General features: G+C 40.8%; 1 protein-coding gene across 1 annotated transcript in view; it reads left to right on the top strand.

The window, feature by feature from the left end:
• Positions 1-16,479, top strand: part of F13B (coagulation factor XIII B chain) — a 228,854-nt gene that overhangs the window by 51,781 nt on the left and 160,594 nt on the right. Inside the window, exon 5 of the mRNA XM_033962281.1 lies at positions 13,239-13,415. Within this exon, the coding sequence (XP_033818172.1) occupies positions 13,239-13,415 (177 nt within the window). The remainder of the gene's footprint in view (positions 1-13,238; positions 13,416-16,479) is intronic.

The following is a 16,479-nucleotide window of genomic DNA, read 5'->3' on the forward strand; positions in this document are numbered from 1 at the left end:
TCTGCAAACACTGCAGGAAGTGAGAAGAGTCCCGTACATAGGACTGAACAGTACCAACGTGTTTATAGATAAAACTATCTATAAACCTTGACAGAGGTTCCAGTACTGAACCAATACCAGCCACAATCGGACGGCCCGGGGGGCACGTAGAAGACTTATGGATTTTGGGGATGAAGTATATATATGGAATTTCCAGAAATTCCACATTCAGACATTTAAACTCTTTAACTGTGATAACCTCAGCTTGACGTGCTGAATTTAATATGATATCAATTGCATTCTTGATATCCTTAGTGGGATCCACATCGACTTCCCTATAGAAGCTTACATCTAATAATTGCCTTAAAGCTTCCATACAATATTGATCATGGTCCTGTATCACTATCCCACAGCCTTTATCGGCGCGTTGGATAATGATAGTAGGATCCTGTTGTAATGACCGAAGCAAGCTGAACTGTTGCAATGATAAATTAGAACCACATTTTAATTGTGATTTTTCAGCGAGCTCAACGTCCCTTAATACTGCTCTCTCGAAGGCTGCTACGGAAACATCAGGTGCTCCTGGAGGAATCCACTTAGATTTAGATTTCATTCCTCTTGCTTCTATAGGGTCTGTTGTGGATGACTTGTCTGCAAAAAAAGGTTTTAACCTTAAAACCCGGAAGAATCGATATAGGGACGCTCGGGTCTGAAAGGCGTCATACATGTTGACAGGCACAAACGAAAGTCCCTTAGTTAACAAGTCCTCCTCCGCCGTAGTAAGGACTCTCGAGGACAAATTAAACATGCCTGTGTTTATTTGCGTGTTGATTTCTTCTCTTTGGGTCGATTGACCTTGGGTCTCACTGCTGGGTCCACAGCTGGGATAGTATCCCGGTGGGACAATTTTTAAGGTTGCGAAGGATCTGCTCTGACAAGTGGGACTTTCAGCAGCAGGCCACGCTTTTATACACAAAGTTTATGGAGAGAGGTAACCCTCCCCGGGTAGTCAAACGGGCATGGAAGAGAGCCCGCAACTGTCAGCGGGAGTGGCTATTTCATCCCCAACAAAGGGAGAATAGTGGGGCCGTGGTATGTGTATTGCCTTATTCCAATCGAAGTCAACAAATTAGAAAAATCATTCTGAAACACTGGCCAGTGCTGCAGGTACATGAGAGCTTGAATGACATCCCTTTATTTGCCCACACTAGGGGCCGGAATTTAGGTCAGATTTTGAAACATCGTGACCCTGTCCAAAAGAACAGAGAGGGTCCTCACGTACGTTGTCATCAGTGTGTGTATTGCCCTCATGTCCTCAACACTGATAATTCCCCAGTGATAATTCCCCAAACAGTGATAATTCCCCAAACAGGGGGCAAGAAATTCTATCTAAGAACAGGTAATAATTGCTTGTCTTCTGCAGTAATATATTGTATTATTTGCCCTTGTAGGCTATATTATATAGGACATACTCGGCGTGCTATTAAAATTCGCATTGCTGAACATTTGAGCAATATAAGATGCAAACGTGTTACTGCCCCCCTAGTGAGCCATTGGATTGAACAACAGCACTCCATTGAGGAATTACAATATACTGTTCTTATGTGTGCTCATAAGAAATCTGGAAATATTACTCAACATCTTCTCTATTTAGAGCAGAAGTTTATATTCCAATGGCAATACCTTGGCCCCCGCAGGATTAAACAATGATATTGAATGGTTTCAATCATAATCTTTCACTCATGATGTAAGGAGTGATGACGTAGCAGGTAGCAAAAGGGGAGTGTATTTAAAGCGTGGCCTGCTGGGAAGTTCCTCTTGTCAGCAGTGCGTGTGTGTGCAGTATGGAGTGTTTGTGCCGGTAAGTTGCAGAGAGAGTGTTTATATTGAGTATTTCAAAATGTAGTGTTTATTAAGTTAGCAAGCTGTGTGGTGTAGTGCTGATTTGAGTCATCTTGTAATTGTAGTACCCCTCCTGAAGAAGCCAGCGGGTGAAACCTAGGTTGGGGGGTCGGTATTGTGAATAAACGGAGGAGCCCGGAGCAGTTATGTGTATCATCCACACCATTCAAAGTTAAGTTGCTGTTAAATTTATTATTTTATTTTCTTCAAGTTTATGTGTTGTCATTTAGTCTTTGTTTGGTGGAGGAGACTGTGAACAACAATGATGGTCTCCTTAACAGCTGCTCCGTGAACTTGTTTCACCGGACCTCAGCTGTGGGTCTGAGTGTTCACTTAACCACATCAGCTTGTGTTGCAATTAGAGTTTGAAGTAAAACAAAGGTGATTAGTACAACAGTATCACCTTGGATAAATATATTCCCTTGCTGTTTTTTGATTAATTTTCAGTACACACATAATGAATGTGTAATTGTCAGTACTTATTTGATTCAATTTGGATTTTGATTTGGAATACAGTTCTCACCTTTTCAACATTAGCTCAAGGCGAGTTACATTCTGGTACGAGTAGTATTGTATTTTCCTGTCCTTGGAAAGCTCACAATCTAAGGTCCTGATATTCAAAGCTAGTTATCTGGATAGCAGGTGCCAGTCGGTGGATAATGCTGGTAAAAATTGTTTCTGCTTCAGCATTATCTGGATGGTGCCAGGATGGTGTGAGGTTAATGTTCCCTCTAAGCCAGTGGTCTCAAACTCAAACCCTTTATGGGGCCACATTTTGGATTTTTAGGTACTTGGAGGGCCGCAGAAAAAAATAGTTAATGTCTTATTAAAGAAATGACAATTTTGCATGAGGTTAAACTCTTTATAGTTTATAAAACTTTCCTTTAACAGTTTTACCTTATGCAAAATTATCATTTCTTTAATAAAACATTAACTATTTTTTCTGCGGCCCTCCAAGTACTCTATTTTTTCTGCAGCACTCACATTTAAAGTTTAATATCTTTTCTTTCTCAAAACTGGCACATTTCTATTACTAAATTGAAAATAAAATCATTTTCCTACCTTTGTTTGGTAATTTCATCAGTCTCTGGTTGCACTTTATTTTTCTGACTGTGCATCCAATATTTCTTCTCTTCTTTCAGCCTCCTGTATGCTTCCTCTCCTCCAGACCTCATTCCCTCCACCAACTATTTCTTTCTTTTTCTCTGTCTGTCTTTCTCTGATTCCTTGTCCCATTTTTTGTTTTGTTTCTGGCTCCTTGTCCCCCCTTCTTTCTTTTTTCCTTCTGGCTCCCTGTCCCCCCCCCTCTTTCTTTTTTTCCTTCTGGCTCCCTGCCCCCCCTTCTTTCTTTCTTCCTTCCTGCCCTCCCCCATGCCACCGCCACCAGGGAATAGGCTGCTGCTGCTGCTGGCGCCATCGGGAACAGGCCAAGATCTCCACGCTGCCCGACGTCAATTCTAACGTTGGAAAGTACGTTCCGGGCAGCCAGGCAGCGATTGGCTAGCCAGAACGTCCTCTCGACATCAGAATTGAGGTCGGGCGGCGAGAGAAGCAGGGAGATCAAAGGGCATGGTGCCGGCGGTGAGAAGGGAAGGGAAGCAGTTGGGCACCCCTGCTCTAGACGAGCCGCGAGCCGCACTCTATGAAGAACAGTGGAGGGTGACCAGTTGTGTGGACCGCCTCCCCCCTTGGTATGCCACTGGAGCAGCAGCGTGTCTGGTCGGCTCATTCCATTCAAAGCCGCGGGTGGTGGCTCCTTCCGAGATCCGCGCCTGCGTCTGAAGCCTCTCTGATGTTGTGATGTCAGAGAAGCTTCCGATGCAGGAGCGAATAGCGCAAGGAGCTGCCAACCCGTGGCTTTGAACGGAACGAACCGGCCAGACCCGCTGCTGCTCCAAAAGGAAGGAATTATCCAGTCCAGACCGCGGGCCACAAATAAAACTCGGAGAGCCACATGTGGCCCGCGGGCCGCGTTTTTGAGACCGCTGCTCTAAGCTGAGCAAGTGCACAATTGCTCTTGCATTCTAGAAGTGTTGCTCGTAGATCTTATAGTAACTCACAAAAATACTTGCAAATCTAGAACACTGTTGGTTTTTAGAACTTGTGGCTCACATGAGAAAAAATTTGAACTCAGCTGGCCAATCCTTAGAGGGAATATTGGTGTGGGGGCAGAGCTATAAGTTATCCATTTACTGCTAATACTCAGCTCTGGTACCTTGAAAGCTATCTGTGTAAGTTAGGACAACAAAATAGCTGCCCTAACTAACTGAAAAAGAGCTGTTCTAACTGACTCAGATACTGACACTGAACATCAACAGTACCCAAACAACCTCCGGCTGCTGGTCCATACCTAGGTTTTCAACTCCAGAATCTAGGTACTGCCATGGAATATCCACCACGGAATATCCAAGTATAGATTTAAACACCATAGTCAGTGTTTGAATTCAGTGCTGACTGTGATATTTTAATGTCAGGGGATTCATTTGTACTTAAGGCAATGGATGGTTAAGTGACTTGTCAGGGATTTGAACCTCGGGTTCCCTGATTTTCAATCTGCCATTAGACCAATACTCCTCTACTCACTCCTGCACCTAAAAAAACTTAGGGGTAAAGTTATCAATGTGGGCTACCATTAAGACAGGTTATTTTACCACAAACTTGTGTGTACTGAAGGGTGCTAAGAAATAGAATTATCACATACTAACAAGGAACTTTCGCCACGCTAAACGCATATTTAGGATTTAGGATTTAGGGAATTTTCAATGTTTTATTTTTAGGTCATATCATATGCTATTGTTTGAATTTGCATATCACCTGAACACTTATGACTTCCTGTTTAGGAGGCACTAAGGCTCAGATTCTATAAACAGCGCCTGAAGTTAGGCACCTAGATCAGTGTGCTTAGCCAATCTAGGCATCTAACTTAATTTTCTCAATTAAAAGCACCATTAAAAAACAATTAAAACAATTAAAACTAATTAGCTGTTAAGTACACACCATTTCAATGTAGGTGTCTACACTGAGGTACCTACCAGCAAGTAGGTGTGGTTAGCAGCAGAATTTGGGCAGATTTTGGGCATGGTTTGACTTAGGTGCCAGAAGGCATCTAACTTAGGTGCACTCATTGAGGCCAATAAAGCCCTGGCCTAAGGATTCAGTGCCTACTGGCACCAAAGGCTGCTTAGGCACTGCTAGGTACGATTGTATAAATAGCGCCTAGCAGATGATTGACAATGACTCTCAACAGTGCTTAGGAGTTAGGTGTCATTTATAGAATCAGGCCCTAAAAGTTCATGCGTTAAACCAGCATTAACCAGATAACATATCCACATTAGCATGCCTATCTGGTTAACCATAGGCAGTGAAACGCTTTTATATTTGGGGGGCCCAAAACTCCACCCTAGACCCTGCCTCAGACCTGCCCATGCTCCTCCCCAGACCTCACCCCCATAATAATACTACTAATTGTAAACACCATTTCTTCTATTCATTTTTCATATACACACAATATCATCTTATTAATAATATACAATGGTAACCACAAAATTAAACTACACAAAGTGCACTCTTTTCTCCCCTCCCCACCATTTCTTTCTCTCTCCTTTATCCCAATGTGCAACGTCTTCCTCTCTCTCTCATTCCCTCCCTTGCTGCAAAGGGAGTGGGGAAAGAGAGAGCGGGATCCAGGGTGCCTTTCTCTCACCCCCCTCTACTGCCACATCCACTATTTCTCCCTCTCTTCTTCCCTGGACTGTGTACAGTATTTTTCACCACTGCCCACCAGCCTCATGTCCAACATTTCTGCTTCTATCACCCCTCTCCAGCTCCATGCCACATCTCTTCTTCCATTCCCTCCACCACCATGTCCAACATTTTTTGCGTCTGTATTTACTGAAGAGGATATACATAACATACCGGATGCTGATAGGCTATACGCAGGAAATGAGGATGGGAAACTGACAGGGTTGATAGTCAGTCTAGAAAAGGTATGCAGGCAGATTGATAGGCTTAAAAATGATAAATCCCTGGGACCAGATAGCATTCATCCGAGAGTAATCAAGGAACTGAAAGGGGCTATAGCTGAATTGCTTCAACTAATAGCTAATCTGTCGATCAAATCGGGAAGAATTCCGGAAGACTGGAAAGTGGCGAATGTCATGCCAATCTTCAAGAAAGGTTTGAGGGAAGATCCGGGAAAGTACAGACTGGTGAGTCTGACCTCCGTACTGGGAAAGGTGGTAGAGGCGCTGATAAAGGACCGCATCATTGATCACCTTGACGGACAAGTTATGATGAGGACCAGCCAGCACGGCTTCAGCAAGGGAAGATCTTGCTTGACAAACTTGCTGCACTTCTTCAAGGGAGTAAACAGGCAAATAAACAAGGGCGAGCCGGTCAACATTGTATATCTGGATTTTCAGAAGGCATTCGACAAGGTCCCGCATGAACGACTGCTTCAAAAAATTGCGAGCCCTGGAATCAAGGGTGAAATACTCATATGGATTAAAAACTGGTTGGCGGATAGCAAACAGAGAGTGGGGGTAAATTGACAATACTCAGACTGAAAAAGCGTCATGAGTATAGTGCCGCAGGGTTTGATGCTTGGACCCGTGCTCTTCAACATATTTATAAACGACCTGGAAATTGGTTTAACGGGCGAAGTGATTAAATTTGCAGATGATACAAAGTTATTCAGAGTAGTGAAGATGCAGGATTGTGAAGACCTGCAACGTGACATAAACACACTCGAGAAATGGGCCAAATGAGATTTAATGTGGATAAGTGTAAGGTGATGCATGTCAGTAACAAAAATCTTATGCACGAATACAGGATATCTGGTGCGGTACTTGGAGAGACCTCCCAGGAAGTACTCATCGACAAGTCGATGATGCCGTCCGCGCAATGTGTGGCGGCTGTGAAAAGAGCAAACAGAATGCTAGGAATGATTAAGAAGGGGATCATGAGCAGATCAGAGAAGGTTATGCCGCTGTAACGGGCTGCTGTAACGGGCTATGGTGCGCCCCCACCTGGAATACTGTGTCCAGCACTGGTCGCTGTACATGAAGAAGGACACAGTACTGCTCGAAAAGGTGCAGAGATGAGTGACTAAAATGTTTAAGGGGCTGAAGGAGTTGCTGTACAGTGAGAGATTAGAGAAACTGGACCTCTTCTTCCTTGAAGAGAGAAGACTGGGAGGGGACATGATCGAAACATTCAAGATAATGAAGGAAATAGACTTAGTAGATAAAGACATGTTGTTCACCCTCTCCAAGGTAGAAAAAACGAGAGGATACTCTCTAAAGCTATATAGGGATAGATTCCATACAAACCTAAAGAAGTTCTTCTTCACCCAGAGAGTGGTGAAAAACTGGAACACTCTTCCGGAGGCTGTTACAGGGGAAAACACCCTCCAGGGATTCAAGATAAAGTTAGACAAGTTCCTGCTGAACCAGAACGTACGCAGGTAAGGCTAGTCTCAGGGCACTGGTAGGGCACTGGTCTTTGACCTGAGGGCCACCACATGAGCAAATGGTGGGCATGATGGACCACTGGTCTGACCCAGCAGTGGCAATTCTTATGTTCCTCCCTCTTACATCCATTTCCATCTATCCTACTGTTTCCTCTCCACAACCACATTCAACATTTCTCCCTCTTATCTCTCTCTGCCTCACTCCTCTCACATCACCATGTCCAAATAATTCTCTTTCTTCCTTTCCCCATGTACACTATCTCTTTCCCTCTTACTCACACCCATGCTTAACAATTCTCCCTTTCTATTCCCTCCCCCACCTTAGCATCTCTTTCCACCATCCTTCCATTTTATTTCCCAAGTTCATGCCCCCCTTCCTCCCTCCCTTCTATGTCCCAAGTTAGTGCTCCCTCCCTCCTTTCCAACCTGTCCCAAGTTTGTGCCCCCCTCTCTCGCTTCTGTGTTCTAACACATAAGGTTTGTAGTGACCCCACAATATTAGGTTGTAGGGGTTATGTTAGGTGCCCTTACAAAACGTCAGGTCCCAGGTTCAATACCCTCACAGAAGATTCACCAGGAGTAGAATCAAATAAGAAACACAGCCAGAGGTGATTGCATAAAGAATATATTATAGAAATAGGCTTACAGAAAAGCAATATTCATAAGCATTACAATTAAGCATTCGAGTTCCTGAGACAGAGAGAAGGGATAGAGAGATAGATAGAGAAAGAGATAGATCCATGTGTGTTGCAGAGAGGAGGCTTTTATAGCTTGGAATCTTATTCTGAATATAGAAACTATTGTATTTCCCAGTATCTTTTTTGTTTAGAATTTGTAAACTGTTTGAAACAATGGTAGTGTAATTGATAAGGAGGGTGTAATACTTGCAGGCATGGTAGATGGGATTAGTCTCTGGCTTTTTTGTCCCATTCAAGCAGCCTATCTTCTTGATAAACAATCCAATCTGGCTGGATGATTAATGTATCTGAATTCTGTGCAGGAGCACAGAATTCTGCATCAACATTCCAGAGTCAGATTGATATATTTTCCCATAGGCCTTTGCTGACATTGGTTATGACAACCAAAACTGCTGATTGCTAGCAATGCTAGGGCTGACACACGTCACTTCTCTCCATTCTGTGCCCCAAATTCATGCACCCTCCCTCATTTGTCCCATGTTCCTTGTCTCAATGTGCCCCTCCCTCCTGTGTCCCAACATGCCCCCTCCCAAATCTACCTATCTTCCTCCCTCCCTTCTGTGTCCCAAGTTCATGCCCCCTTCCAAGAGTGTGTACCTGTATTTTGGCTGACTCTAAAACATCCAATTAGGTCATCTCCTCATTCTTTCCAGCTGTACATCTTTTTCCATTAAGGCACAGGCAGCAGCAGCAGAGTATGGCCAGAGGTCCTTGTGTACTTCCAAGTATGACATCTCTCACATCTTAGTCCCCAGTCCATATTGCCTCCACCTTTTCCTAGCCATGTCTTCTCTTCCTTCTCTGCTTTCCCTGAGTTGTCCATCTCTCCCTCCTCCTTCTGTCCCCTCCTTGAATCTCTATCCCTCTCCCTATCTTGCCCCTCCACATTCATTTCTGCTTTTCTTCCCTCATGTCCATCTCTCCCTCTTACTTCCTCTATCCATATCTCTCCCTCTCCCCATTTTGTCCCTCCACATCCATTTCTGCCTTCCCTCCCCCTACCTTCCCGCATGTCCATCACTTCCTCTATCCATATCTCTCCCATCCCCCAGTCCCATATGCTCCTCCCTTCTATACCTAGCTATCGGCCAGCATGCCTGCTGGTTGGCATTCTATAACATGCCCCTGCCGGTATCTACTCCTCCCTCCCGTTTGCTCACTGCACTGCCAATGGCCTCGGCATCTTCTCTCCACTGTGGCCAGCCCTAGCAGAAACAGGAAGTTGTCAGAGAGGGTGGGCCACAGTGGAGAGAAGACCCCATGACCTGCGGCAGCACAGCGTTTTTTACTCAGAGGCAATAGATAAAAAAGAACGGGGTAATAACTATAATTAATAAATCCCTTAATGCCAAAGTCATATCTGATTCTACTGATACAAGAGGCAGATGGGTAAGCATCACATTGCAGACCCCAAACAGACAGGTATTGACTCTGATTAATATCTATGCACCTAATCTTGATGACCTACAGTTTTTCTCTGACATTGCTGATTTATTATTACAACACCCAAGAGCGGATTATGTTATAGGAGGGGATTATAATATGACTTTGCATCCACTAAAGGATAGGTGTTCCTCTGTTCAATGCAGGAAAACCAAAGCATGGACTCTGTTACATGATATTATAGAACCATTTAAATTAGTGGACCCATGGAGAATTCTCCACCCTGAAGAAAAAAAATATACATTTTACTCAAACCCTCACAACTCATACTCACGTATTGATTTCTTTTTGATCAGTAGCAGAATATTAAACAAGATTAAATTAGCAGATATTAAAGAAATACTAGTTTCTGACCATGCAGCAATATCAATATCTATGCAATGTGAAAAGTCAATCAACCCTTCTCCCAATTGGAGATTTAATCATCCCTTATTTCAGATCCTGAATTCATCAAATATATGGAAAAGGCAATATTGGAGTATTTAGAATTTAATAGTCCTATTGACACTACATGGCACTGCTTTTGGGATGCATTTAAAGCCTAATCCCAAGGAATGATTGTTTCTTTCACTCGCACCAAACACAAAACGGCTAAAATGAAATTAGTAGAATTGGAGCAGCAAATTAAAAAAATTGGAAGAAGAACATCAAGCAAATATTACTAACATAACTAAGTTAGTAACATAGTAACATAGTAGATGACGGCAGATAAAGACCTGAATGATCCATCCAGTCTGCCCAACCTGATTCAATTTAAATTTTTTAATTTTTTCTTCTTAGCTATTTCTGGGCAAGAATCCAAAGCTCTACCCAATACTGTGCTTGGGTTCCTACTGCCGAAATCTCCGTTAAAACATATTCCAGCCCATCTACACCCTCCCAGCCATTGAAGCCCTCCCCAGCCCATCCTCCACCAAATGGCCATATACAGACCCAGACCGTGCAAGTCTGCCCAGTACTGGCCTTAGTTCAATTTTTAATATTATTTTCTGATTCTAGAATTACAAAAAAATAAGATTGCAATATAATTCGATTTTAAGTACGACAGCTGCTAATTCTGTTTTTATGAGGTCTTCCACATACTATGCAGAAAGTAATAAAAGTGGTCATCTCTTAGCATCATATCTGAAAACAAAAACAGACAGGAAACTGATTTCTTCCATTCAGAATGCTAATGAGGACATCCTCACAAAAAATGAAGATATATTATCAGTCTTCAAAACATCCTTATACGCCTCTAAGGATAATGGGAATAACAAGCAATATCACTTCTTGGATAAACTACCGCATACTATTTTAAATAAGGAAGATAATATGTTAGAGGATGATTTCACTTCAGAGGAAATTACTACTGCTTTAAAATGTATGGCACCTAACAAAGCGCCTGGACCAGATGGGATCACAATAGAATTTTATAAAACTTTTCAAAATTTACTTGTTCCAATCTTACTTCAATATTTTAATCATTTATATAGCACGTTAGATGTTAAAGGCACTTTCACTGAAGCTTCCATCATAGTGATTCCCAAGCCAGGAAAGGACCCCCAAATAATACTAAATTATAGACCTCTTTCCTTAATAAATGCTGATGCCAAACTTTACACTAAAGTCATTGTGAGTGGATTACAAAAGACTCTTCCAAGAATAATTAATCCTGATCAAAGTGGATTCATGCAGGGCAGATACTCATACAATAACACCAGAACTTTTGCAGATATTATTGCTTTGGCCTCGACCACTTCACAACAGCTTCTGGCTATAGGCTTAGATGCTGAAAAAGCCTTTGACAGGGTGGAGTGGCCCTATCTATTTGGTACTCTCCAATGGTTTGGATTTTCTGAGAATGTGATAAATAAGATCAAAGTGCTTTACAAATTTCCCTCCACTAGACTTTATATCAATGGACATTATTCACAAACATTCTTCCCGACTAGAGGCACTAGACAAGGATGCCCATTATCCCCACTTCTCTTCAATATTGCAATCAGAAACAATCCGTTAATTAAAGGTTTTGAATATAGTGATCACACAATTAAACTATCAGCTTATGCTGACAACGTTCTGCTTTACACTACCCCAGATTCTATACCTCATCTACTGGAAACTATAGATGAATATTCAGATTTCTGGTTATAAACTAAACCAAAGCAAAACGGAACTCATGGCTTTGAACTGTGCAGCTATATTACCTGAAATCAAACAATTTGGCTTTATGTGAACAAATCATAGACTAAAATATTTAGGTGTTTTCTTTGCCCCCACAATTGACAAATCTATTGAATACAATACAGAATATATTTTAAACACTGTCAAAGAATTGACTAACAAACAGTCTCCTCTCAACATCTCTTTGTGGAGGAGATTGGAAACAATAAAGATGATGATTGTACCTAAAGTCAATTATATTTTAAATATGATCCCCATGCTATTCAAACCGGATATCTACTATCAAATCAACTGCGTATCGGATTGAAGAAACTTAAAGCGGCTAAGGACAAAGGAGGGGTGAATTTTCCTGACTTTCACGGCTACCATATAGCCTTTCTAATGAGACAAGCTACTCTATGGTTTATTCCTCCTCCTACTGAGGAATCACCAGCGTGGTTACTACTGGAACAACACATTTGCGGAGCAAATATATTAAAATATAATATGCAAAATTACTCTAATAAGAAAGGGAACTTAAATTTGATTATTGTTTCCACTAATAAAGCTATACTTACTATTGATAAGTTAGTACCAGTGAAATGGAACGCAACTAACACTGTTTCTATATGGCGCAATGAAAATATTAAGATCAAAGGAAAATATGGCAAATGAAAGGCATATAGAACTTGCATCATCAAGTTAAAAATGATGAATGGATGACATTCAATGACATAATGACACTGTATAATATTCCTGGTCACTTGTTTTACCAGTGAATTCAATTAAGGCACTGTCTTACAAAGAACTATACAGATTTATCTTCCAGGAATGTTCAACCAGATGTTCTAATGTATTGTAAAAAATTCTATAATGGGAAAGGAATTGCTTCCAACTGGTATAAGTTAATACAAGTACATTATTTTGGCAATCCTGAACTGACTGAATCAGCTTGGAATGCAAATTTCGGCACGACTATTGATTCTGACAGTTGGAAAATGGTTTGGATACAAGCATTTAAACCTTAAAATCTGCCTCGTTCCTACAATCCATCTACTTTGTTTTGCACCGTGCTCACTGGACCCCACATAAGTTAGCCAAACTAAATGTAGATCAATCTGATAAATGTTGGTCCAGGCTCACTGCCACATATGCTCTATGATTGTGAACTACTGCAAACATGCTGGACATCGGTATGGAAAACAATATGCTCTATACTAGACATTAATGATAAATTGATTTTGAAAATTTTAATAACAGGGTTATGTGAATCTGAGTCGTCACTATCAATGGATGACCATAAAGCTAAACTACTCCATATCCTTTTATACCTTGCGATTAAAAATGTATTATCATCATGGAAATACCTATCTAAGGTTGATTCAAACATGTGGAATTCAGTGTGCATATCTTTTAAATACGAAAGGGTATTTGCAGAAAAATTAATGTCCACTAAGAATTTTACTAAGCTATGGGAACCTGTAAGAAATTATTGTAACTATTAGTTTCCTGTGTACTTTCTCATGACAATTATATGATACAAACAGTGCTATAGCATACCTTCTCCTGCTTGAAGCTACATTTTGACTTATGTTCATTAGAGACTTGTAAAGCTCCTGAATTGTATCATGGTCGCTATTCTACTACCCAGGCAGTATTCAAACTGCATGAGAAGCTGCACTATGAATGTGACAATGGATATTACACAGTGGAAGGGAACACCACTGAGGAGGTCCAATGCCACCCTAATGGATGGACATCTGTTCCACAGTGTATCAGTAAGTATTCTGAATGTTTAAGAGAATGAGGTTTTTTTTCTAAGAAATTGCACATTACTCAGATGATCTGTAAGCTGTTTTATTTAGGACTTGATTTTAGAAGAATTAAGCACAGGTTACTTGTTCAAGAAACTTGTAATTTGCACATTATGGGCCATATTCTATATATAGCGCCCAAACTATTAGTGCTATGAGATGCTGCTGAAAAGTTCTCAGCCCAACTAAGAAGAGAATGATGTGGAGCCATGAAACTTACAAGTTATTCCACACTTTTTTTGACACTTTCATTTCATTTTCTATCATTGAAGCAAAAAGTGTCAAGAAAAGTGCGTTAGAATATTTTGCATCGCATTTGTATGCAGCCTGTGGTACTTTAAGCAGGGGTGTCAAAGTCCCTCCTTGAGGGCTGCAATCCAGTAAGGTTTTCAGGATTTCCCCAATGAATATGCAAGAGATCTATTTGCACGCACTGCTTTCATTGTATGCTAATAGATCTCATGGGGAAATCCTGAAAATCCAACTGGACTGCGGCCCTCAAGGAGGGACTTTGACACCCCTGTATTACAGCAAAACTAACACACAATTTTGCCATTTAACATGCTTAAAAGGACAAAAATTGTGTGTTATTCCCATAACCCATGTTAGTAACTAGTCTCCTCAATAAACGGCACAGATTTGAAGGGAACAGGCTGGGGGCCTGTTTATTTGGGCAGATGTTCAAAATATGTTTATTCCTTATTTTAGAATTGTAATACACATATATATCACAAAAAGTGTCTATTCTTTACTAGAAATTATGGAGACCCAAAATAGGAGCAGTAGGTGGATAAGGGGTACTATGGTCCATTTTGAGAAGGGTGGTAACTTGATCCCACCATCTGCCCTTGTAATGATCCTGCTGTCTTTAATATTATAGCCAGAATTATGCGATGTTCCTTGCTGCAGCTTCATCAATTCTATAATGGCTGCTTCTCCTGAACATACTCACAAATACTGTATATGTACATTCTTGCATATCTTATACATATGTATTTTACAAAGGGCTCTACATTTGTCAGAGTCATTAGTAAAATACAGGGGCATGTGATCTATATAAAATAGACTACCGTATTTTGACTTCTATTGTTGACCAAGGACTGAAGGAGTCAGCTCCTTTAAGACATCCTCCTCCATGCTGCTCTTGGGCCAGTAGAGGTTGCCACCATTCTAGGAACTTTCCTCCAACCCTTCCCTCTCGTATCTCTTGTATTGCAATACCATGCGCAATAAATTTTAAGTGTAAGCAAGCATGAAACAGATAGCACATCATCTTTGGCTGTTTACGTTTCTTTTTATTTGGAAAATTTATATCTGTATAGCAAAGTTTTAATTCACTTTCAATCGCAATATTTAAATTTCTGGCTTGGGGTCTGTTTCCTCCCTCCTTTGTCTTTTGCTTTTCATAGTCTCCTATTGGGCTTTGGCTGTTGATGATCTTTCTTTTAAATCCAATGCTTTTTTATTGGAAAGTTTATATTTGCATAGCATAGTTTTTTTAAGTTCAATCATCTTTATTAGTATTTTAAAATATACATCCATAGGCACGAATGACATTATTCCTGACAGTGACAACAAAAAGCATGTGTGTTGACATTCATGCCACAATGCATAACCATAATAATAATGAAGTAACAGGAACAACCAACAAAACCAGAACTAATAGTACTGGTCAGACGTGGTAGTGAATGAAACAATACAATTCTACGTATAATGCTGTATATCTTAACTCAAAGGCTAGCTTGAGGAGTAATAATCAGCATAGTAACATTACAATCATAGCATCGCAGTAGCTATAGCAGTATTGTCATTGTCAACAATGTAATCATTAGGGTCTTTAGTATTGTTAGGATCGTTAGGTCCACAGGGGCCACAGCAGCTCATGACTCACATCCTATACTCCGTATATGTAAGTAATGGTGCCCACATTTTTTCAAATCTAGATAGGAATCCCCTCCGAGTAGCTGCCACTCTTTCGTATTTGGCGTAGAGACATACAGTGTTCCACCATTCAATGTGTGATACATTGGAAAAGTCTTTCCAGTTAGTGAGTATGATGTGCAGTGCAACTAACAAGAGAAATTGAAGTAATGGAACTTTATCGAGAGGAATTGACATATGTGAACTAGTTAAGCTAATAAATAATTTCGGATAGGACAATTGTTCCTTAAGCTCTAAAAAAGAACAGATTTGTGTCCACACCGAATACCAATAATCATGTAATAAGGGGCAATCATAAATTATATGCTGTAACGACCCAATGGAGAGTATACAGGACCAACAAAGTCCATCAATCTGTTCTTTTTGTAATTTCGATAGTTTACTTGGTGTCCAAAAAGCTCGATAAATCAAAAAGAAAAAGGACTGGTATAATGCTGCCGAACTGGTCATCTTATAGATCATAGCCCACATTTGGTTCCAATCTACTTCAACTAAGGGTATCCTCAATTCTTCTCGCCATTTAGTTTGAGTGGAATGATGGGAAGGCAATCTGTACGATTGAATCAGTTTATACCAGTTAGAAGCTTCCTTTTTCTTAAAGGTAAATGTTGTACAATAACTCAGGAGGTCAGGGTCTTCCCATTTGTCTGTTTTATTATGTATAAGGTCACGAAAAGCGTGCTTGAGTTGCAGCCACTGAAAAAATGTAGACGGGGGAAGACAATACTGAGTTCTTAGTATATCATATGGTATCCAATTGCTTCCATCATACAGATGTCCTAAAATTTGTATACCTGCCGATTTCCAGGTTTTCCAATTTACTGTAGTTTTCTGAATTTGTATAAGAGGGTTGCTCCAAATTGGGATATGGAGTAAATTGTTCCATTTATGAGGTAAAAGTTTATCCATTGTATGAATAGCAGCCTTAGTAGCCTCCAACACATAGTCTTTATGGGTCAGAAATCCTGAAGATGAAACGAAAGCCAATGATGGTAGTGACGTCCATCTATATGTCTCTACATCAAGTGTTATCCAGTTACTAACAGGCATCCCAGTAGTATCATGTAAAATCCATTTAGCACCTTGC

The sequence above is a fragment of the Geotrypetes seraphini genome, chromosome 10 (assembly GCF_902459505.1).
Source record: "Geotrypetes seraphini chromosome 10, aGeoSer1.1, whole genome shotgun sequence".
Taxonomy (NCBI): Eukaryota; Metazoa; Chordata; class Amphibia; order Gymnophiona; family Dermophiidae; genus Geotrypetes; species Geotrypetes seraphini.